Below are 21,741 nucleotides of genomic sequence, written 5' to 3' on the forward strand. Positions count from 1 at the left end.
CACGGGCTGGAGCCTCCGTCTGAGCCTGCCTGAGGGGACAGCCTGAGTGTTACCTGGCTGTGTCTCCCACAGAGGAGGAGCTCCGGAAGCTGAGGGAGGAAACCAACTCTGAGATGCTGAGGCAGGAGCTGGAGCGAGAGCGGCAGCGGCGGATGGAGCTGGAGCAGAAGATGCAGGAGGTGCTGAAGGCTAGGTAAGGCGCGTTGGCTGTTCGCAGCTGGTCAGGCCCTCACAGAAGGTGGCATGGTGGGCACAGGTGTGGGAGCGAGCAGTGTGGGAGGGCGAGGTCTCAGCTCGAGATGCAAGGCTGGCAAGGCGGGGTGCTGGTGGTAGCCAGGTCTATCCTCTAGCAGCCGTCTCGAGGGACCAGCCAGGGTCCACAAGCATCGTGCTAACCCCTCCCCTGGTGACCTGTGACCTCCTGCCAGACCCTCCCCCCCATAGCTCCTCACCCCACAAGACATCAGGCAGGACCCAGCATCCCACACATGGCCCCTTGGGGGCCAAGCCACATCATAGCCACACCAGGTCCTGCTTGGACCCCCACTCTGGGCCTGGCCCCATGAGTGAGGCTCTGTCTTCTCTGCTGAAACCAGGCATCCTGGGAACATTAGCCTGGTCTCTGAGGGCTCCCTAGTCCTGAGGGCTCCTGGGAGGCTCTGGGCTCCAGTCCTGCCTGAGTCTGTGCATGTCAGCCTTGGGAAGTGGCCCTCCAGCAGGGCTGAGTCTAGCATGGTTCCCATCACGCCCCAGGCTTGGGCATTGCCGCACCTCTGGGCACAGATGGGCAGGACTGGGATGGAGGGACTCCCCCAAAACCACCTCTGCCCCATTCTTGCCCCTCCAGCCAGGCTTCTGTGCCCTGCAGTCCCAGATCCCGCTGCCAGCCCACTGGCAACATCATACCCCTATTCTAGCAGTACCTTCTGCTTGGGTTGGCAGGGCCACCCAGTATCTGCAGGGGACATTCCTAGGTGATGTCAGTCCTTCTCCAGGAATCAGCTGCTCTGGGCATCAGGCTCCCCTGCCCCACCCCTCAGCCACTGCTGAGCCAGCTTGGCCTCTGGGGACAGCAGTAGGAAGCAGGTCACTTCAGAGCCGTGTTCTGAGTACACAGCAGCATGCTCTGACCCGGCAGGCCTCTGTCTGCACAGCGTGGGCCTTCACCGTGTCCCTGGCCTTCCTGCCTCAGCCTCCCTGGCTCCATCTTCACCCTCTACCACGCTTCAGCCCGAGGGAGTGGATCTCACAGTTTAGGGCACCGGCTGCCAGCCCGGGACCTCTGGCCAGGTCTTTGTCCATGTGGGTGGCAGGCTCCTGCGAGTTTGGCGCTGGATAGCAGCTCCCTTCTAGGCCACCTGTCATCTTCTGAGGGCGGTGCGGGGCACGAAGCCCGGGTGCCCATCCCCAGGGGCCTCCCACAAGGCCACATGCCCTGCGTGGGAGCAGTGGCCCGTCACCTCCTCTGCCCCTCTGGGCAGCTGGCCTCCTCCAGACCGCACACGGACACGGACACGCTCACACGCACGCACCTGCGCTCACACACACGCACATGCACGCACGCGCCGCACAGCGCCCCCTGGTGCTGACCTCTGTGAATCTGGACGAAGTTGGGGTTGGGTTACTTTCAATTATGCATCAGACATGGTGCGGCAGAGACTTGACCTGCGCCGGGAGGGCCTAGGGATGGACGGGCTGCTGCTGCCGCCTGCCCGGTGTCAGGGCCAGGTCTCACCCCATGGTGCTCCCCTGGCAGTCGGGTGCGGGCTGACCTCATCTGGACGCCGAGCGCCCCCTGCTGCCCGTGTCTCCAGCTGCACTCCACAGGTCCACAGGGAGGGTGGCTGGCCCTGCGTCAGTTTTGAGCGCACAGAGGGACGCGCTGGGGTGGACAGGCAAAGAGCAGCTAGGGTCTGGCCCAGGCAATAGAAGACTGTGACGGGCCCTCACACGAACACACACTCAGGCACGCACACGTCTACACATGCCACACAAACGTGCACTCGGTGCACGAACATCTGTGAACACAAGCGCGCGCGTACACACACACGAAGCCCCTAAAGCACGCGCGTGCACACGCACGCACGCACACAGCACAGCCCCTGAAGCTGAGGCGGGTGCCAGGATTAAAGCACAGTAATTACAGTCACGCAGAAATTCTGGTGTTTTAGTAAAGCCCCAAAGGAGTCCCTCATCCGGGGGCTGCCTGTCAGTAGACAAAGGTCCCTGCAGTCACGAGCACAAAGCCACATGACGACGTCGCCTTTGGTTCCAGCCAGCCCGTGCTGTGCTCACACCTGGCATCCGCCCCAAGCCTTCCTAGGGTTCTCTCCTCCCTGCGCCCGCAGCTAGGAAGGCTGGCACCAGACGGCACATAGGCGTCATGCAGAAGGGCTGTATGCAGGAAGAAGGCAGAGCTGGATGGTGACCATCCAGGCAGATGACCTCTGAGGGGGTGCCCCCAGGCCCATGTCGTGCTTTGGCCTGGCTGGATCAGGAGACCCCAGGTCCCTGGCCTTGTCCAGAGACCAGTCACATGCAGTGCACTCACTTGTGACTGTCCCAAGACTCCTAAGTTAGAGGCGCACGTTCCTTATCTGACCTGAGGGACTGACACAAAGTGATGTGGCTCTGAGCTACGTGGGCAAGCACACCCCCCACACCGCCCTGCTGCTCCCTTCAGTCTAGCACTGTCACGCCCTAGCGCTGCCCCAAGCCCTGCCCCAAGCCGGCCCTTCCTGTGGCCTGTGATGGGGACAGCCCCTTACCGTGTTTGGTGCTCCTGTGGAGGAATAAAGCCCTGGCCTGGACTCCTGCCCCCAGTCCCAATGCTTTCCATTAAGGTAGCGCTCATTACCAGCCAAACAAACGAGGCTTGGCCTCCAGCAGATGGGTGTGCCGGGAGTTGCCTGCCAGTGACCCTGTTGTGTTACGAGAGGTGAGACACACAGTAGCAGCCACTGCGCCTGCTGAGTTCATGTGTGTCCAGCGCTCGGTCCTCAGGACAAAGTCAGGCTGCGGCAGGAGCTGGCCTCCTGGTGCCCCGGTGCAGTGGTGCCTGCCAAGTCCTCAGGCCCCTCAGGGAGCACTGTGGTCCACCTTCTCAGCACAAGGGAGAACCCCCAGGGCCCCGTGCCTCCTGCACACCCTGGGCCTGAGCTTTTGCCCCCCAGCAAGTCCCCTTTGGTTGGTTGCTGCAGACATGGATGGCCATGCGTAGCCCCAGTCTAGTTTTGGGGACATGGATGTGGGCCCAGGCCAGCCCCTTCATAGCCTGGGCCCTTGCTTAGCCCCACCCGTGTCTTCTTGTGTTCTGGCTCCCAGAGGCTACAGCCTGCCCCCTGGGCAAGCGTCTAGAAAGTCTTTCTATGCTGTGCCGCTGCACAGTGTGGCAATCACAGGTTGTGGTGACAGGTTCTGAGCCCCCAAGGTGTTCATGGCACTGTTGGTGTGTGATCACGTGACGTGGCTGGAGCAGACAGTGCCTGTCCCTGGGTCCTCAGGACCTGGAGTTCTCGGCGGGGGGAGGGGCAGATGGGAGAGCTAAGGCTCCGCAGGAGGCGCAGCTGCCGGAGCGCCTGCACAGGCTCGAGGCCCAAGGACCAGGCTGGGCTGCCCAGAGCTCCACCCCCTCGCAGCTGAAAGGGGGTAATGGTCAGCATCCGGCAGGTGGACAGGGACCCTGGAAAGGGAGCCCAGGAAGACTCTTGGGGCAGCTGTGATCTGGATGTGGCACGCGAGGGACAGCAAGCCAGGCAGTGGCTGCCACGGCCTGGGAGGATCCAGGGCTCCTGCCTGCAGTGCTTGGTCAACAGGTGTGTGAGGCGCGATCACAAAGTGCAGTTAGTGTTTAGGGTTTTTAACACGTATGACGGTAAACACATGTGGCCACAGCTGCCCCCCGAAAGCCCCCTCGCTTTGAGCACACTCATCCCGCTGCCCTGGCCACGTCCTGCAGCAGCTCCAGAGCCCTCTTTCCTGAGGGTCTTCAGTTGCGCTGTCGTGGCCGCCTTGGTGTCCTGAATCAACTCAGAACGTTTCCTTTTCTTGGTCACTCTGACTCTGGAGAAGAGCCGGAAGTTGCCTGGGTGAGATATGATGAGTAAGGCGGGTGAGGGCTTGCGTCCGGTTTTCATGAGACTGATTTTTCCGGGATGGGTGCTGAGCAGCAGAATTCACCGGGTTCTGATCCCCTCTTGTAAACACGCGCCCCTTTTCCTCATTAGCCCTCTTGTGTTGGGGTGTGGCGTCTTTTCATAAGCAGAGCTGTGTGTTGACGGAGAAGCAACAGTGTTGGAATTAACAGGAAGGAAACACGTCACGTGGCTGTGTGGCGCTGTGGACTGGTTACCGAGAACAGACCCTGTGCTGCTGGGGAGTGTGGTTCCGTGTCACCTGGCCACTGTCACACCGGCCTAGGTGTCTTCCCGAGTCCCGAGCCAGTGGCTCTTCTGTAATTCCTGCACTTGGTCTCCATACACGCTGGAGCATGGCACGGTCTGTACTGACAGACATCTTGCCCCTTGTCCCCCTTTTTTTTTAAGAGTTGAGGAGCAGACTGTGCAGGCACAGCCGCCGCAGAGAGGGCAGAGCCAGGCCGGCAACGGAGCAGGTAGGTCCGTGGGTGTAGCGGGACCTGCTTCTGTCTCCTGAGTCCCTCATCCATCTGGGACCCTCCTCCCATCAGAGCTGGGTTGGCATCTGTCCCTACAAGCTGGTGTCATCGCAGCAAACTCGTGTCACTGGATGAGAAGATGCCCACACCTGCTCACAGGAACACACGGCACCGTCTCAGTTGCTCTGCGCTGGCCCTGCCTTCCAGAGGTGTCATCCCAGCGAGGGGACTGCATGGGCAGTGGGGCCATGGTGGGCTGGTCCCCAGGTTCCCACGGAAGGGACAGAACATTTATCTCGCCCCCTCCTCTCCTTCCCCATGCTGCACCCTTCCCCCAAACCCTCTGTAGCTATCCTTCAGAAGATGGGGTGTTAGGCTCCCCTCCCTGCATGATACCCCTCCCCACATACTGACCCTGCCTGAGGCCCTGCTTGCCCAAGCACTGCAAGGGGTCCTCCCAGTGCTTAGCCTGGCCTTTCCGGTGCACCCCTCGTCAGGGATGGCTTGGCTAGACCTGTGCAGCCTCCCGAGCCCTCTGGACATTGACCCACAGCCAGTGGCCCAGGCTTAGATGTAAAGTCCTTGGCCTGTCATTTTGGCCACCAAGCCAGGAGCAGCCGGAGACCGCCAAGGTCCCTGACCCTTGGTGATATCAAGGGCCAAAGAGGCTGGGGTGAAAGACACATCCCTGGGGTCCCCTTGCTTTCCCAGGCCAAGGTCCATTCTGATTGTTGGGCTGGCTTTCATGTGCGTGGCAGGGGGTTAGGGAGGGAAGAGGTGTGGCCCCCGCAGCAACCTTCAGGGAACACTGTGTGCCCCATGGGGTCAGGTGGGACCCCAAGCTGGAGACAGACCAACCAGGGCTTTGCATTTTCCTTGGGAGTTGCCTCTGAGGGGCCCAGCAGAAAGAGCCTTGGGGTCCTAGTTCTGCCTCATGCTTTTGGGGAGAACCTACTTCTGGGTCTAGGGTCAGCGACTGCCCCCAGTTGGCTTAACATTTTTAAAATGCTGTTCACACTTCTAAAGGGGGAGTTGACAAGTGAGCCCTGATGAATCTGAAATCCCAGGGTCCACAGTGGTCCCCTGCGAGCCCCTGACCCCCAGTCCTTGGCATGCGAGGCCCCTGGGCTCGCCCTTGCCTGGTGCACACCTGCCCTGAGCCCACAGCGCAGCTGGTTGGGTTTTCTTTAATTTTTAATTGACACTCAATAGTTGTGCGTGTTGACGGCGCACGGGTGTCTGGTGACCACCATCCACCCCTCTGACTCATGGTGGGATGGCGCCCCCTGCAGTCCTCCTGAGCTGCTCCTGAGAGACCTTCCAGCAGGCACCCTGGCACTCGGCCTTTGCTGTGAGATCCCCCACCCAGATCCTGAGAACCTGGGACAATGAGCCCGGCAGACTCCTTGCCACTTCCACCCCGCCCTGCAGAGCGCCGCAGCCAGGGGCTGTGCCCCCGCGTTCAGAAGTGGTTCTACGAGAGGTTCGGGGAGTACCTGGAAGATTTCCGCTTTCAGCCTGAGGAGAACACTGTGGAGACTGAGGAGCCCCTCAGTGCTCGCAGGTGAGGCACCAGTCTGGGGGACAGCGGGTAGGGGAGGGCTCGCCCTCAGAGCCTGGGCCCTGGGGTGAAGTCACACAGGCAGTGAGGCCCCTACAGGCCCCAGTACATCCTCCTTGGCAGTGGAACCACAGCCTGCCCATGCTAGCTGTGTGGTTTGTGACAGGTGTCACCCGGACACGTGTCCAGCAGGGGCCCTGCCCAGGGCCTTCCCACCCCGGTTGGCTGAGGGGCTTGCACATCTGGGTGGGCGTTCTGTGTTGGATGTGCTGCTTCCCGCCTTAGGACATGCCCACGTGTGACAGTCCAGGCACCTGGGGGTCCCGGGCACTCGGCATCCTCCTGCTCCATGTGTGGCGGTGGGGCATGAGTCCGTTGTGGGTGACCTAACAGTGCACATCTCTCCTCTCTCAGGCTAACGGAGAACATGAGACGGCTGAGTAAGCGCGGCCCTGGTGCAGTGTGGTGGGTGGGACGAGCCCCCTGGCCCCAGGAAATCCCGACACTGCCCACTGTGGGCCTGGGCATGGGGAAGACGGTTTCTCCCTACAGTGAGCACGCTCAGAGCTGCGCTGACCCCTGCAATCTGCTCTGCTCCCAGAGCGCGGTGCCAAGCCTGTCACCAACTTCGTGAGGAACCTCTCCGCCTTGTCCGACTGGTACTCCGTCTACACCTCCGCCATCGCCTTCACAGTGAGTGGCTCCTTGGAGCTGGGGGTCGGACACTCTGTCCTCTGGGTGGGGTAGCCCCAGCTGGACAGGACCTGTGGTCCCTCACTTTTATAGAGAAAATACACAAGTCGCAGGATCAGGAAGGGGGAAAGTGTGGCTCCAGACCCTGGGTGGGACATGTTCCCTTGTCCCTGCATGGCCTTGGAGGTGACCTCAGCCTCCCGGCATACTCGCCATGATTTGCCGGAGCCCGCCAGCAGGCAGCAGCTGCACAGCACCTGTCCTCTGGGACCTGAGGCTGTAGGATCTAGAGAGCCTGAAGGACTCATGGTGGCGTGGAGGATCCAGCCTGGCCCCAGTGAGCCACCTGTCTGGGGAGAGGCAAGGGGACATCAGGCTGGCATCAGTGGTGACCCTGCCTCCTGCCCACGTGTCTCAGTTTCCTCCGGTGTGAGGAGGGGTGGCTCTACAGCCTGGGAGCTTGAAGGTCTCTCTGCCCAGCCGTGCAGACCACGAATGGAGGGTGGGGTTCCTGGTGTCCCTGGAGAGGCACTGTGGCTATCCCAGACCTCAGTGTCCGCCTTGGAGATGGTGCTTTTCACACTCCCTGGGGAAGCTGTGGGGTGGAGGGCCTTCACCCCGGCTTTGCTCCCCGAGTCCTCCCTGGTTAGGGTCTACACACCCGTCCCACCTGTGCCTGGGCCCTAAGAGACGAGCCCCTCCGTTCTGACCCTCCATTCTGGCCCTTGCTCTGTGCCCACAGTTCTGGGTCTGTCATCCAGGGTGTGGGAGCCAGGGGGCAGGCAGGGAGCCCGCATGGGCCCCCAACCTGCGTCTGGTGGCCTCCGTGTGCCACACCCCTAAAAGCACCTCCTCCTCCACCCCCAGGGCAGCCCCTTTGCACTGCCTCAGGGACCCATCTCCCCACTGAACGCTGCCTGATGTTGGGGACTGGAGGGACACCGCTGCCCCAGCTGGGCGGCCTGACGCATCCTCTCCCCTCAGGTGTACATGAACGCCGTGTGGCACGGCTGGGCCATCCCTATGTTTCTGTTCCTAGCTATTCTGAGGCTGTCTCTCAATTACCTCATCGCCAGGTAGGTGGCCGGGTTTCGGCCCTGTTGAGCTGTTGTCCTGCCTCATGCAGCTTGGTGACACAGGATGCCACACGTTGGCATCTGGGGGCGGGAGGGTCTTCCCCAGCTCGGGGATGGCAACAGCTGACCGCCCTACTTTGTGGCTCAGGCTGTTCCCCAAAGTCAAAAGGACCTTGACAGGAAAACGGTCTGCCTCAGCTCAGGACATCCACGATAGCCAACTAAAGCCCCTCTTAGGACAGAGGACTTCCAGGGCTGCCTCAGAAAGTGGCAAGAATGACGGGATAAGGGTACTGAAGGCAGGGGAGGATTTCGAGGGAGATCTGTGGCAGTGTCTTTTACTGTAATAAATTTTTTAAAATTAAACATTCACAGTATTTTTAATTTTTATTTTTTATTATTTTTATTTTTTATTTTATTTAGTATTTTCAATCATTCTGTATACTTTTTAAAATTTTCCTCCAGTGCTGAGGGTTGAATCTAGGGCCTTAAAGGTGCTAGGCTGAGGTAAGGGGGGACCTGTGACTGCTTCTGTCCTTTGGGCCTTCCTCTGCCCCTGTCCCTGGCTGCTGTTAGATAGGCGGGCAACCGGCATGGGCTTGTGGCCCATGGCATGGTCTGGGAGCCCTTCTTTGCTGTCACAGGGTGAGGGGCCCCTGGTTGGATGTGCGCCACTGTGTTGTCCCCCAAACTCAGCCACTCACAGGCAACACTGGGGTAAAGGCTGTTGTGGTTTCTCTCTGTCAGGGGCTGGCGGATACAGTGGAGCATCGTACCAGAAGTGTCCGAAGCTGTGGTGAGTCCTGGGGAGGGGACGGCAAAGGGCCCCTCATCTGTCCCCACTGGGCCAGGCCTCTAGCCAGATGAGCACCCTGCCCTCGGGGGGAGATGCCCTGAGCCCTGGGCTGTGCACTCTGGCCCCGCCTGTCCTGCCTGTACACAGCCCACTGTGGGCGGGGATGTAAGGAGGGAGCTGGGCAAGTAGATATATACCCTCCGGGACCTGGAGCCTAGCTCTGGCCCACTGCCTGGTTTGGCGATAAAACTTCATTGACACTCAGCCGTGCCTGCTAATAGGAGCCTGGTTTTCCAATAAAGCTTTGTTGGTACTCATCTACGCCTCTCATTTACATGCTGCCTTTAGCAGTATGGTGCGGAAGCTGGCTGTCCGGGAGGCTCAAACCTGGGTGTGGCAGAGGAAGAGTGGGTGCCTCCCAGGGACTGGGTCTGTGGCTGCCCAGCTTGGGGACCCAGTGGCCTTAGGGGGGTCTCGACTTGCTGCTGCCCAGGGCCTGAGTGGAGGCAGTGGTGAAGGGAGCTGGAAGAGAAGGTTAGGGTGTCCCCAAAGGATTCCCTTGCCTGCTGGCCGCAGAGTGACCTCCAGTCCCCAGGGCTGGGAGCCTCCTTGCTGTTTTATCAGTAATTTCTCTAAACTGTTAAATTTCAGTAGAAAATTCTCTTTCCCCTTTAAAGGAACCTCCAAAAGAAGACCTGACTGTGTCTGAGAAGTTCCAGCTGGTGCTGGATGTCGCCCAGAAAGCCCAGGTGCTGCTTCAGGCTCTGGCGACACTGGGCGTGCGGCGGCACCCACACCCGGGCCGGGCGGGAGGACGCGGGCCTGTGACATGGTCATGGTGACTTGGACCTGAGATGGCCGGGGAGGACCATGGGTGGGCTCTGGCAGCCGCAGGCTGTGCGTTCCTGGGCCCGAGGCCCCCCTGGATATCTGGAGTGGCCGACAGGCCCACGACTGTGGTCCTTCTTCACACAGAACCTCTTTGGCAAGATGGCCGACATCCTGGAAAAGATCAAGAAGTGAGTGGAGTGGCCCCCCACCCTCGGGTCGGCGCCGGGCCTGCCTGACCCCCGTCCCTCCCTTCCAGCCTGTTCATGTGGGTGCAGCCCGAGACCACGCAGAAGCTGTACATCGCGCTGTGGGCCGCCTTCCTGGCCTCCTGCTTCTTCCCCTACCGCCTGGTGGGGCTTGCTGTGGGTAAGGGGCGCTGGGCTCGGCAGGGCTGGGGCGGGTGGTGGCAGAGCCTGCTGTGCTGCACACCTGCCGGGGTGAGGCCGGCTGCACCCGAGCTCACGTTTAGGTGTGGGGCAGTGGGCCACCAATTCTAGACACGACGGCGCCTTCTTTCCTCTTTCTGTTTTCCTGCCTTCCACCCTCCCTCCCCCTTTTCCTGCCCTCCCTTTGTTCTGTACTGGTGATTGAACCCAGGACCCTCACACCGAGCCACCTCTCTAGCTCGCTGGTTTTTTATTATGAGACAGTCTGAGTCACCAGGTCACCTAGGCAGGGCTCCAACTTGTGGCCCTCTCACCTCAGCCTGCTAGAATTCAAGCTGTCAGCAGACCTCACTAGGAAGCTGGCTTTTCCAATGGAGCCTGAGCTTTCCCAGGAAGGGGCTGGCCTGTGTGCAGGCAGCTGGCATCTGTCCTGGGGCTGGGTCAGGGCTGCGGAAACCTGGGTGCCTCTGCTCGGGTGCCTCGGGCCCAGTGGCAGCTGAGGAGTTAGTGGTGCGAGGTCAAGGGTCACGTCCGCCTGAATCCTTTCCTGGTTCAAGGTCAGGGACAGAGGGGCGTGTACATCCTTCGCTCCCCTTCTCGCCGCCGTGGGAACTGTGGTCAGCGGGAGGTGGCTGGGCTGTGGCTCCAGCACACGGGTGCTTGGTGGGAGCCTGAGAGCAGGGAGAGGGACACGGAGAGGGCCTCCTGCACGGGCACAGGCTCAGACTGGTCCCACGCCGTCCAAGGCGAGCAGAGCTTGTGACGCGCTTAGAATGTGGGCAGGAGACAGCGCTGGTACCTAGGAGATGCTGCCCTGGCCTCCCCACTCCTTGGTGGGAAACCCTGGGGCTGGGGCGTTTCCGAGTGGCAGCCTGGAACAGCACACTCCCTGAGGACACGTCCTTGCTGCCCAGCAGGTCTGTGTGCTACTTCCTGTCTCATAGCTTTGCGCGTTCCTTTCATACCACTCAGGCTGTTCATTAACTTCCCCAGCTAGCGGGTCAGGCGTGGGTGTGGCCCGAGGTGGGAGAAGGTGTGGGCTGATCTGGGAGGTGGGTGTGGTTTGGGGTGTGGGCGGGGCCTAGACAAGACTGGGCGTGGCCTGACGGGGAGAGGGTGTGGCCTATGGAAGGGGTGGGCTGATCTGGGGAAGTGGGTGTGGTCTGGGAGCATGGGCGGGGCCTAGGCAGGACTGGGCGTGGTCTGATGGGGAGAGGGTGTGGCCTATGGTAGGGGCGGGCTGATCTGGGGAAGTGGGTATGGCCTGGGAGAAGTGGGCAGGGCCGGGGTAGGAGAGAGCAGGGCACTGTTGTGGAGCCCTGGGACCCCTTTAAAGGCAGTGCTCCGGATAAGCAAAAGGATGGGCTAGGTGCAGGCAGGGAGTGAGAGGCACTCTGAGGGCTTTCCCTGACCTGCAGGGCAGTGATGGTCTGTGTCCAGGTCCAGTGCCACAAGGAAGGCTGAAGGGGCATCAGTCATTTGATTCCCACATGGCAAGGTGTGTGGGGTGTGGTTGCCTGGCCACAGGTCTGTGTGCACAGGGCACAGGTGGGGTGGCATTTCAGATTTGGGGGCTAGTGAGCCTCTAGAACAGTGAGGCTGGTTTGGGACGAGGCACTTTGCGGGGGCTGGGCTCTCAGAAGCACTGGCTGCACTGTGGCCTGCAGTAGGGAGGTTCCGAGACAGGAAGGAGGCAGCCTGGGGCAACCTGCAGTGGGTGTGAGACAGGTGTAGGAAGGGGCCGCCCCCCTGGGAAGAGTCTGAAATATGTGGTATTGGGAGGCTGGGGTGAGACATCAGAGCCCTAAGAAGGGGGACACCCCTTAAAACCAGGATCCCCGTTAGACAAGGCCAGGTGTCAAGCCGGGGGAGTCTGCAGGAGTTGGGGCCTCAGGAGCACAGGAGGAAGAGGGCTGGTCCAGACCAGGCGCTAGGGAAGTACAGAGAGGGAGGGTCATTGTCACTCTGGCTGCTGCCTGGGGCCCACACAGTGCTTTCCGCAGTGCTCCAGGCCCTGACTGTGGCAGCGAACTGGCGCTGAGTGGGGGCCACCCACCCAGGACCCTGACTGTGTGGACACTGCGTCCATCCACTTTTGGCCTCAGGGTCCTGACTGGTCCTCGGTCTCTCCTTAGGCTCTTCCTCCCCTCTTGCCCAGGAGACCAGGGCTGGTGGACAGCATGATTTTGGATGTCAGGGCCATGAGGACAGGTCCCCCAGAGGCTTCCACATGCCACCTCGGGTGGCAGCTCATGGTTTTCCCTGGTCGCCTGTCTTCTGAGATGGCTTCTGTTTTGGTCTGAGCCTGCCAGGGTGCCCTGCCCAGTGCTGGCCCCACCAAGGCACATGTCAGTCCCAGGCTGGGCTTAAGGTCCCTCAGAGATGCCAGCCCTGTCTGCCCTGTGGGTCTGAAGGAGCCCTCCAGGAGCAGGTGCTGGAGCAGGGGCCTGACCTCTGGTCAGAGTGGATGGGGTTGGGGCTGCAGGTGTGGGGCTGACCTCTGTTCCCCCTGCAGGGCTCTATGCCGGTGTCAAGTTTTTCCTCATTGATTTCATCTTCAAACGCTGCCCACGGCTACGAGCCAAGTATGACACGCCCTACATCATCTGGCGGAGCCTCCCCACTGACCCCCAGCTGAAGGAGCGCGCAGGTGCCACTGTGTCACGAAGGGTGAGCATCCCGGGGGCCCCGCCCCTTCGGGGTTCCTTGTTCCTGTGCTCATTCACAGGCTGATGCTTCTCTGGGGACAGCAGTGGCAGTGTCCCTTGCATGGACTTGCGGTGTCCCCCAAAGCCTTCAGAGACCCTCTTGAAGAAACCCCAACCCCACTGAGAACAGCCATGGTGGTGTGTGGCTGTGCCTGCCGAGAGCTAGTGGCTGGGATGGGGAGATCCTGGGCAAGCCACCACACGAGTGCGACCACTGTCCTAAATGGTGGCCCTTGGAAATTGAGGCCAGACAGCACATAAGTGGGTACCAAGGATGGTTCAGGTCCTTCTGAGCAGGCTTGCAGGATGGATGGGCCTGGGGGCCCTCCTCGGAGTCCCTGAGGTGAAGACAAGCATCCCAAGCCAGCACCACATCAAGGAAGTCTCAAAGGGCTTCCCAGAGAGGTCCGGCAGAATCTCTTCATGGGCCTAGCCTAAGGAGAAGGTGGCCTACCACTCCACGCCTCTGTCAGCAGAGCAAAGCTCTGGGACGGGTTGGACGCGCTTGGGCCCCTGGACCACAAAGCTTTTGGGCAGTGAGACTGCCCAGCCAGGAGGAGCTCCCTGGCCAGCCTGCAGCTCTGATCCTGAGGTGGCATCACTGGGGCATGCAGAGGCAGGCAGCCTGGGCCTTTGGTCCCGGGGAGCTGGGATAGGGCCCCTCCTGGGGCTCAGGACCACTCAGTGCTAATGCTTAGGCGAGTGAGGGGGTGAGCACGGGCTACCTTGTGGGGTGGAGGTTATGCCCCCCCAGGTGCATGAAGACCTGCAGGTCTATGCCAGGCTCTGCTCAGGGTCCTGTGCTTGTGACCCTGGGTCACGCACTCCCTGTTTTTCTTTTGTGGCGGTCACGTGTCTGTGGTCTCCTGGCCAGCTGTCAGGGCATGACAAGGTGCAGTGACCGTGTGGAGTCCTGTTGTCCTGCTGTGACCCGATGCTGTGCGTTGCTGTGTGGTGACTAGTTCCGAGGTTGCTGTTGTGGCCAGTTTAGGTCCTGACAAGTGAATTTTCCCGCAGAACACGCGCTGGCAGCCCATCCTCAGGCTGCGTTCTGGGGAGCACTGCGAGCCATCCCTGGAGGGAGGTCCCCACCCGTCCCGGGGGCAGTGGGACTCAGCGCAGGGCTGGCTGTGCCGGGGGCTAGGGACAGCTGCACTGCCCGCTGGGGGTGGTCGAGCCTCTCGCTGGCCCAAGTCCGCAGCAGAGGTTGGCAGGGGGCCCGGACGACCCCACCCACTCCCGTGGCCAGCAGCTCCTCCCCGAGCCTGACGACGCTGTGTGCTGTTGGCAGCTTCAGACGGCCACATCGCGGAGCTGCGTGTCCAGTGCGCCTGCCGGCCTCAGCAAGGACGAGGACACCGGTCGCTTCCACAGCTCCAAGAAGGGCAACTTCCATGAAATCTTCAACTTGACTGAAAATGAGCGCCCGCTCGCAGGTGTGTGTGTGATGAGGGTGTGGCCCTCTTGGCCCTGGTCCTCAGGGTGATGGCACCCCCATGACAGGTCAGGCAGCCCACGGGGTCTTCCCAAGGGTGGCACATAGGAACCGAGACCTGGTGAAGCCCGGGGGCGACCCTATGGGGAGGCGACATCCCTATGCTGCTTTGTCCACAGCAGAACCCGACAGTGTCTGCCCCAGGCAGAAGCAGGCAGTGGGAGCCCTGCGCTGGTATCAGGGCTGAGGTGCAGGCCGGAATCCCGCCCACTATGCGGGCCCTACCCAGCCTCTGTACACACGAAGGCTGTCCGGTGACATGGGCCTTGGGAGCTGGGTCTCCTTGCAGACCGGGGCCAGGCGCAGCCACTTCGCCCAGGCCCTGCTCTTTCCGGCACCTCCTCCTGCAGGTCTGTGGCACTGGAAGCCGGGGCTGCCTGTGATTTCTTTGCTTCCACTATTCACAGTGACTGCAGTTGAAGCCCAAGGGCGGCTCCCCGGCACCCTCAGCCACCCTGTGCCCGAGGCCCACCCTCCTCTCTCTGTGGACCAGGAGCCCTTGCTGCTAAGTTGGCAGCCCCACTCACCACCAAGTGCACTGCGCCCAGCACTCACTGTGCATTTTTTCTGCTGGTCCCAGTGGACGTGGGTGTGTGGTGCTGAGAGCCAGTGGGCACCCGGTCCCTCCAGGGACAGGCCCTTGCAGCAGGAGGGAATTTCAAGCCGGGTTTCTCCCCTCAGTGTGTGAGAATGGCTGGCGCTGCTGCCTGATAAACCGAGACCGGAAGATGCCTACAGACTACATCAGGAACGGGGTGCTGTATGTGACGGAGAAGTGAGTGGGACAGGGTCTCCAGGCGGGCTGAGGTGGTAGGAGGTGCAGGAGGGTCCTCGCTAGGAGGGAAGGCCTGAGTCCTTGCTCTGCAAACAGCTTTGCCTGTTCTCTGCTAGCCAGGCTGTGATGCTGCCCCTCGCTGCCCTCACCCCCAGGGCTGGGACATGGGCTCTGTCTGTCTCCCACATGCAGCAGTTCGGCTGAGGCCTCAACTCCCTCTGGTCATGGAAGGGACTGGCCCAGGGACTCCTGCGTCCCCAGCCTGGGTGACACCCTTGGGCCAAGCACAGATCAGGGCTCTGCAGCCTCGGCAGTGTGGCCCTCATGGGCAAGAAGGGGGTCTCTGATGCCCCCGGGCCTGAGCAGGGCACCCACGAGGCTCAAGGCTGGATCATGTCCTGTGTTTCCTCCGCATCTAGCTACTTATGCTTTGAGAGCTCCAAATCTGGGTCTTCAAAGAGGAACAAAGTCATCAAACTGGTGGATATCACAGACATCCAGAAGGTGGGTCTCTGTCCCCGAGTTCCTGTTACCCCTTCTAGTAGGGGCTTCTGTCTGGGGATGCAAGCCCTGCGGGGTGCTCTCGGCCTCACCTTTGGGAAGTCTCGGCTGAGCCTCTCAGTCCTGTCCAGCTCTCCGTGGTGCTCGGCCACCCCTGCTCAGCCTTGACCCCCGTGGTCAGTGCCTGCCCCGCCCCCAGCCCTACAGTAGGCAGGGAGGGGGCCTTGAGGTGCCTGCAGTGCAGCTGGAAAGGAGCACCTGTGCCTGCTCTGACCATGCTGCCACTGCCCCATCTCTGCCACCCTGGAAGAGCAGAGCTCTGCCCTGGGCACAGATTCAAGGGGTGCACATGGATGGAAGTTGCCTCGAAGGTCAGCATGGGCGTGTACAGTGCCCAGGGTGGAGGGCTCACTGTCTGGGACAGAAGAGGGTCGGGACGAGCCCACAGTGCGCCACTCGCCTCTTCACAGCTCCAGGCACCTGGCCAGGGACACCTGCCAGGTGTGGGTCTCTTGTCCATGTGTTCGGCTCCCACCCCATGGCTGTCATAGCGACTATAGCCAGTGGGAAGCTGTCCAGTAGAGAGGAGAGCCTCAGGGTGGCTGCCAACTGGGAGTGGAGTCTGGACCCGCCAGTGCACGGTTCCCGTGGCTCCTGCCTCCCAGGCTCCAAGCTCCCACTTCTCAGCCGAGTCAGGAGACACCTGCAGGCCCCTGTCCTCTGGCTCGGTGTGGCTGGCCACCTGCGTCTCACCATCAGCGCACTGGTGGAGGTGGCGCCCTGCGCGGGGCAGTCGTGACCCGCCATTGTCTTTCAGTACAAGGTCCTGTCCGTCCTCCCGGGCTCGGGCATGGGTATCGCTGTGTCCACACCATCAGCCCAGAAAGTAAGTGGCAAGTGGGCAGCTGCGCTGGGCCGGCCGGGTGGGGGAGGGGCTGCACTCTGGCCGGAGCTGGGATAGGTGTGGCGTCAGTCCAGGCAGGGAGCTGCGCACTGCCGCATCCAGTCTGTCCAGTGATTGCAGCCCTAGGGGCCCATGGAATCACGGGGCACTCGGGAAGAGGTGCTGAGCATGGAGCCCAGGGTCCCCAGCTCTTGCCTCGGTTTCTCCAAGCCTTCAGGGTGGGACCCTGCCCAGCTGATTGGTGCTAGGCCCAGGGGGTCACTGTCTTGGCCACAGCCTGGCTGGGGGCCGAGCACTCACAGATAGCGCTTGCTCCCAGCCACTGGTGTTCGGCGCCATGGTGCACAGAGACGAGGCCTTCGAGACCATTTTTAGCCAGTATGTGAAGATCACGTCTGCAGCAGCCTCGGGCGGAGACAGCTAGTACCTACCACCCCTGGGCGCTGCTGGCATCTTGTGACCCTCGGTGTGGACGGAGCGGGCTCCTCACGACCTTCTGCAATAATTCCCTACCTGTGGTTTCTGCTGGGTTGGCCACATTGTCAGAGCCCGTAGCCCAGCGGCTGGGGCCCACGAGGAGGTGCCCTGCCCCTGACGGGCACAGGTGGCACTTCATGGGCATGGCTGGGCAGAGGGGCTGCAGGGCTCATCAGAGCATGGGCCTACTAAGCACAGCACTCATTGTCCAGCCCGCCTGGGTACTGACTGGCACAGACCACCCCGGGAAGCTCTCCTGACCTGTGACTCCTGCTTAGCAGAGGTCCAATGCTCCCCACCAAAGCCATCGATGAGTGTGTCCATGTCCCCTCCCACTGGAGGAAGGAAGGAGTGGCCCTGGGCCCTGCACTAGTTGGCCAGATGTGGCCTCCCTCGAGGTGACCTACAGCTGCGCTTGTCTTCGGAGCTCCAGGCTGGCCCAAGGGCAGGGCTGTCCTAGTGAGAGCCGTGAGGCTGGGTTCAGGGGCCTCCCTCACCACTGTGGTAGGTGAAGCTGGAGGCCTGTGATTGTGGACAGGAAGGGCAGGATGGCCCCAGGGTAGGAGCACGTCTCCCTGACACTGCTCCTCGGAGAGGCCTGGGGGCGTCAGGAGGGCTGCGGGGTGCTGGGCTGTGGCTGCTCTCAGGTGAAAATTGGGCTGGACTTGGCCTCCATACGGCAGCCACACAAGTAGGCACAGGCCAGGGTGGCCAGGGCTTCGTGGCCCACAGAGGCCCAGGCTGCAGGTGCCCTCCCTGCCTATAGGGCCATCAGGAGCCCCTGGGAGAACCGTCTTCCGTTGAGGGTGGCCGTGAGCGCATCCTGGTGTGGGGCGGCGCTGCCCAGCACTGACTGACAGTATTCCCCGGCCGGGCGCGCAGAAGCTCCAGGCTGGCACAGACCACCCCGGGCCGCCCCACCCCAGGGCAGCGCACACTGGCTGGGGTGGGCTCTGGCTGGCTGAGAGGTGGCCGGAGGGTGCATCTCCTGGGCTTCGGTTATCCAGGGACACGGCCCACACGTGGATTTGAAGCGAAGCCGGCGCTGAGTCCTGGGGCAGGCTGAGGCTCCGGAGGACGTGGCCACACGCAGTCCACATGCTTTCGGAGCAGTCTCTCCAGTTCATCAGCTTGTCCCGGGTCTTTCAGGTGTCTCTAAGATTGTTTTTTGAAGAAACAGATTATATTTTTTACAGAGAGCAAGCTGTTTTTCTTATTTTTGTATCATTTTTCAAATGTAATTTTTACCTTTGCTCTGAATCCTCATTGGCTGGCTCTGGAGTGAGCCCTGGGGCGTGGCTGGTGACACCCTCTGGGGGTGTAGGATCAAAGCTGGTATGGGGACAGTGCCCAGCCAGGCTGGCCAAGCACGCGGGCCACGCTGGGCTGCACAGGTGTGGTCCCCACCCCGCCACTGCTGTTGGAAGCAGTGCCCTGGGGCTGGCTCTGCTAGCTGTAGACCCAGCTCTCCAGCACACTGGTCGGCGGGGCCTGGGAGGACCCCAGGGGAGGCAGGGTGGGCTGGGCTGTCCCAGGGGTGGCCATGTGGGTGGTCCCCGTGAGTGATGGTCAGACTTCTCTGGCCCTGGCAGTGCCCAGGGTGGGTGCCAGGATCATGTGGGCAGGAAGCACTTCCAACGACACTGCAGTGCTGTGCCCAAGTGTGTGGGGAAGGCCTGAGCGGACAGGGCTTCCTCGCAGACCGCGTGGCTTAGTCTGAGGCCCTTTCTCGGAGAAGGGCGATGAACACTGGCCACGGCCTGCTGGGTGCAGCCACCTGGTGTGGGGAGGCCAGCGCCACCCCAGGTCGCACAGGCCCGGGCACCCCGCGCGGTCCCTGGGCTCGTCAGAACCCACTGTCCTGTGGAGTAGAAGTCTGGACAGATATTTAACTTCCGTGACTAATTACTGAACTTGAACGAATGTTAACTTTTGTATGTCTGAGACTTGAGACTATTTTGGATCTGTACATAATCGTTCCTGGTGTTAACTTTTGTTCAACAAAAGGATTGTACTGTATGGAGAATTGATGGGGCAAAGACCCTCATCACATTTTTTAAGAAATCCTTGTTTAAAGAAAAAGTCTTGTATAAATTATAATTTTTATTTAAATAAACCTAAAATGCTTTGTGCTACAACTCAGCCCTCAGCTTTCTTGTCAGGCTGTGGGCGGCTGGAGCAGGTTGGCAGTGCCCAGGCCCCACGGGACCCCCATATCCTTTGCTCCTCAGAGGCCAGGTGCTGCAGGGCAGGGTGGGCTGTGAGGAGCTGGATGGGGCTGGGACAGGGCTTGGCCCGGCAGTCGCGATGTCCTGCCTCTCAGGTCACTGGGCAGAGGGATGCAGGACTCGCTGGGAATGAGCACAGGCTGTGTGGGCACACTGAGTACCTGTGAGCCCCCAAGAGGCAGAGACCTGTCCCACCTCGGGAAGGGAGCTGGAGCCAAGGGGAGACCTCGGGCGCAGCCAAGTGGCAGGACATCTGCACATCCCATCAGTCTGCTCATCCTGCACTGATGCACCTGTCCATCCTCCACCCACCCACCCACCTCCACCCCATCCGTCCTGTCCACTCGTCCACCGACCCAACCAGCCATAGCAGGCACTGTCCTCCTCACTAGGATACAGCAGAGATGAGACAAAGTCCTTTGGAAACTGGCAGACACACCCTCAGCCCCTCCAGTGGTCTTGCTGTGCCCACATGCCACCGCCCGGCCCCTTTGGCCTGCCTTCAGGCATGCCTTCCTGTACTTGCTCTCAGCCCAGTGGCTGTACAACTGCTGGGTACCACAGCCAGATTCAGGCCCAGCCCTGCTTGGCTCTGCACCTGTTCCCAAGGGGCGGGGCAGAGTGGCACGATGCAGGCCTTCGGCAGGTGGCCCTTGGCGGGTCTCGTGCCTGTCCCCCAGTGCTGTGCTGGCTGGAGACCCACTGGGCCCGGGCAGCGGCCCTCAGACCAGCTGCAGAGCCTTCAACATCCCACTTGCCCTTGGAAACTTTAATCCCTGAGCAAAGCAGCCAGCACTGCCTTGGATCTGACCACGGTGGCAGCCATCGGGGGAGCCGGGCTTCAGGCCACAGAAGCTGCAGTGACACATTGGCTCACTTTGTTCTTGTTTGCTAAACTGTGTCTTCTGAACAATATTCTGCTTTGAAAACATGAATTTGTTGAAGAAAAATGCTAAATTCTGCCCAAAGTAACTTTATTTTTGTCTTCCCAAACATATCAGAGCAAATACATTATTTTCTAATCTTGAAACCAGCAAGATTAGCGACGCGGAGCCCCCTCCCCCAGCGCTTCCAGAACAGGAGCCAGAGTGGAGAACCACCAGTGGGGCATGCGTGAGCGCCAGCCATACAGGGCAGCCCCCACGGGCTGTCCCACCCCTGCCTGCCTCCACACCCCAGCACAGCGTTGGGGCTGTTGCTCTCTAAGGCCCCGGGCCGTCCCGGTGCAGTGCAGGAATGTCAGCGAGGCCCGGCTCTGGGCCGGGGCAGACGGTCACGAGGAACCTGAAACAGTTCAAACACTGATTTTTGAGCCTTGGGCTGGAAAGATGCTCCAGAGCGTCTTGTGCGGAGGTCCTTGGTCCAAGGTGACACCACCAGGATGCTGGGACACCCTGAGGGTAGCAGGCGGTGGGCCATAGGCTCAGGTGGGACTCCAGGAGTGCGTGTCCCGAGTGTGCCTGGCCTGCTGCCCACTGGCACAGAGCGCCCTGCCCCACAAGGAACCGCCAGCGAGACACGGTCTCTCCCAGCAGGAGCAGGCGTGCGTGGGAGCGGCACTGTGTGCACGCTTCCCACCAAGGGTCTTCACCATCACCTGTCACTGTCGCCTCACACGATTGCCTGGCAAAATGTCCATTTAGAAGCCACCTTGAAAGCTGCCTTTTTGTCTGGGTAGGACTGAGTGACAAAATAGGAAATTTCATATAGGCTTTTAAAATACAAATCAATGCAAGAAATTCTAAAAATAGCTGCTGTCTGTCGAGTGCTACGGCAACTAAGGGAGCCATGTGGACGCTGACCCTGCAGCCACCTGGGCAAGGCCCCGTGGGCAACAGCCTCTGCCCACATGGGGCAAGTTTAAGCAGCACATTCTTTTTTTTGTTTTGTTTTAAGCAAATAATTATTTTTCACAAACAGATCCGGAACTCAGGCAAGCTGGACCCTCAGCAAGAGAAAGCAGAGGCAGCTCCCAAGGGAGGCCAGACTCCCCAGCCACGCGGCCGGCCCTGCTGGGCACCCTGGCTGCTGCGCCAAGTCCTGGGAGGGCACAGGGTCCCAGCTCAAGCACCGTCCCTTGTGCTCCCAGAAACCAGCCATGACCTTGGACCTCCCTCCCAAGGTGACCCACAGGATGTCACTTCCAGGGCTTTCTTGGAGCTTCTGCTGTGAACGGAGGTGATCTAGATGACGGGGAGAGGGAGAAGGCCTCTCTCTGGGCTGTGGTAGCTGCCCAAGTCACATACACCACGTCCCCAAGGGCTCCAACGTCTAGGACACAATCCTCGGGGCCACCAGCATAGGAGGAGGACCTCACGTGGACCAAGCACTCTGCGTGTCCCAGGCACAGCTGGGAATCGGCAGAGGAGCAAAACTAGAAGCTACAGAAAGGAAAACTATGGAAATGGTCAACCTCGAGGTCTTCGGGCTTAGCCTCATAGAGCAGCAGCTCAGATAGGAGTTTTCAGATGAACAAAGAACGCAGAGACATTCAAAGACCAGCGGTGCGAAGACCAACGGCACCTGTCCCGGCACGCAGTGAATACACCGAGGCCAAGCTGCCGCAGTTAGCCGTAATCTCGAGGCTCGAAGACAAGATCCCCAGCACTTCCGGCTCCCTGTGGGAATACTGGGACCCAGAGATTGGTGTTTCAAGTCTTTACGCCTGGCCACATGGCGCCCACAGTGCCCCAGC

The 21,741-nt window shown here is 60.8% G+C and overlaps 2 protein-coding genes across 5 annotated transcripts in view; one reads left to right on the forward strand and one right to left on the reverse strand.

Moving 5' to 3' along the window:
* Gramd4 (GRAM domain containing 4) overlaps positions 1–16,782 on the forward strand; it is a 68,465-nt gene extending 51,683 nt beyond the window's left edge. For all 4 annotated transcript variants that reach the window (XM_023702550.1, XM_023702551.1, XM_004642405.2 and 1 more), the window contains exons 4-19: positions 73–193; positions 4,545–4,612; positions 6,047–6,179; positions 6,591–6,616; positions 6,778–6,869; positions 7,854–7,945; positions 8,693–8,741; positions 9,419–9,490; positions 9,717–9,760; positions 9,829–9,938; positions 12,474–12,628; positions 13,958–14,102; positions 14,843–14,936; positions 15,356–15,440; positions 16,255–16,323; positions 16,661–16,782. In XM_023702550.1, coding sequence (XP_023558318.1) covers positions 73–193; positions 4,545–4,612; positions 6,047–6,179; positions 6,591–6,616; positions 6,778–6,869; positions 7,854–7,945; positions 8,693–8,741; positions 9,419–9,490; positions 9,717–9,760; positions 9,829–9,938; positions 12,474–12,628; positions 13,958–14,102; positions 14,843–14,936; positions 15,356–15,440; positions 16,255–16,323; positions 16,661–16,765 — 1,460 coding nt within the window. In that variant the 3' untranslated portion in view covers positions 16,766–16,782. The remainder of the gene's footprint in view (positions 1–72; positions 194–4,544; positions 4,613–6,046; positions 6,180–6,590; positions 6,617–6,777; positions 6,870–7,853; positions 7,946–8,692; positions 8,742–9,418; positions 9,491–9,716; positions 9,761–9,828; positions 9,939–12,473; positions 12,629–13,957; positions 14,103–14,842; positions 14,937–15,355; positions 15,441–16,254; positions 16,324–16,660) is intronic.
* A 210-nt stretch (positions 16,783–16,992) lies between these two features.
* LOC111812946 lies at positions 16,993–17,968 on the reverse strand. The gene is made up of 2 exons (XM_023702553.1): positions 17,279–17,968; positions 16,993–17,242 (listed from the first exon to the last, which is right to left on the reverse strand). The coding sequence occupies exons 1-2, from the start codon at positions 17,943–17,945 to the stop codon at positions 17,007–17,009; spliced, it is 903 nt and encodes a 300-aa protein (XP_023558321.1). The 5' UTR covers positions 17,946–17,968; the 3' UTR covers positions 16,993–17,006.
* Between the last annotated feature and the right edge of the window lie 3,773 nt (positions 17,969–21,741).

The sequence above is a fragment of the Octodon degus genome, unplaced genomic scaffold, assembly GCF_000260255.1.
Source record: "Octodon degus isolate 3935 unplaced genomic scaffold, OctDeg1.0 scaffold00153, whole genome shotgun sequence".
Taxonomy (NCBI): domain Eukaryota; kingdom Metazoa; phylum Chordata; class Mammalia; order Rodentia; family Octodontidae; genus Octodon; species Octodon degus.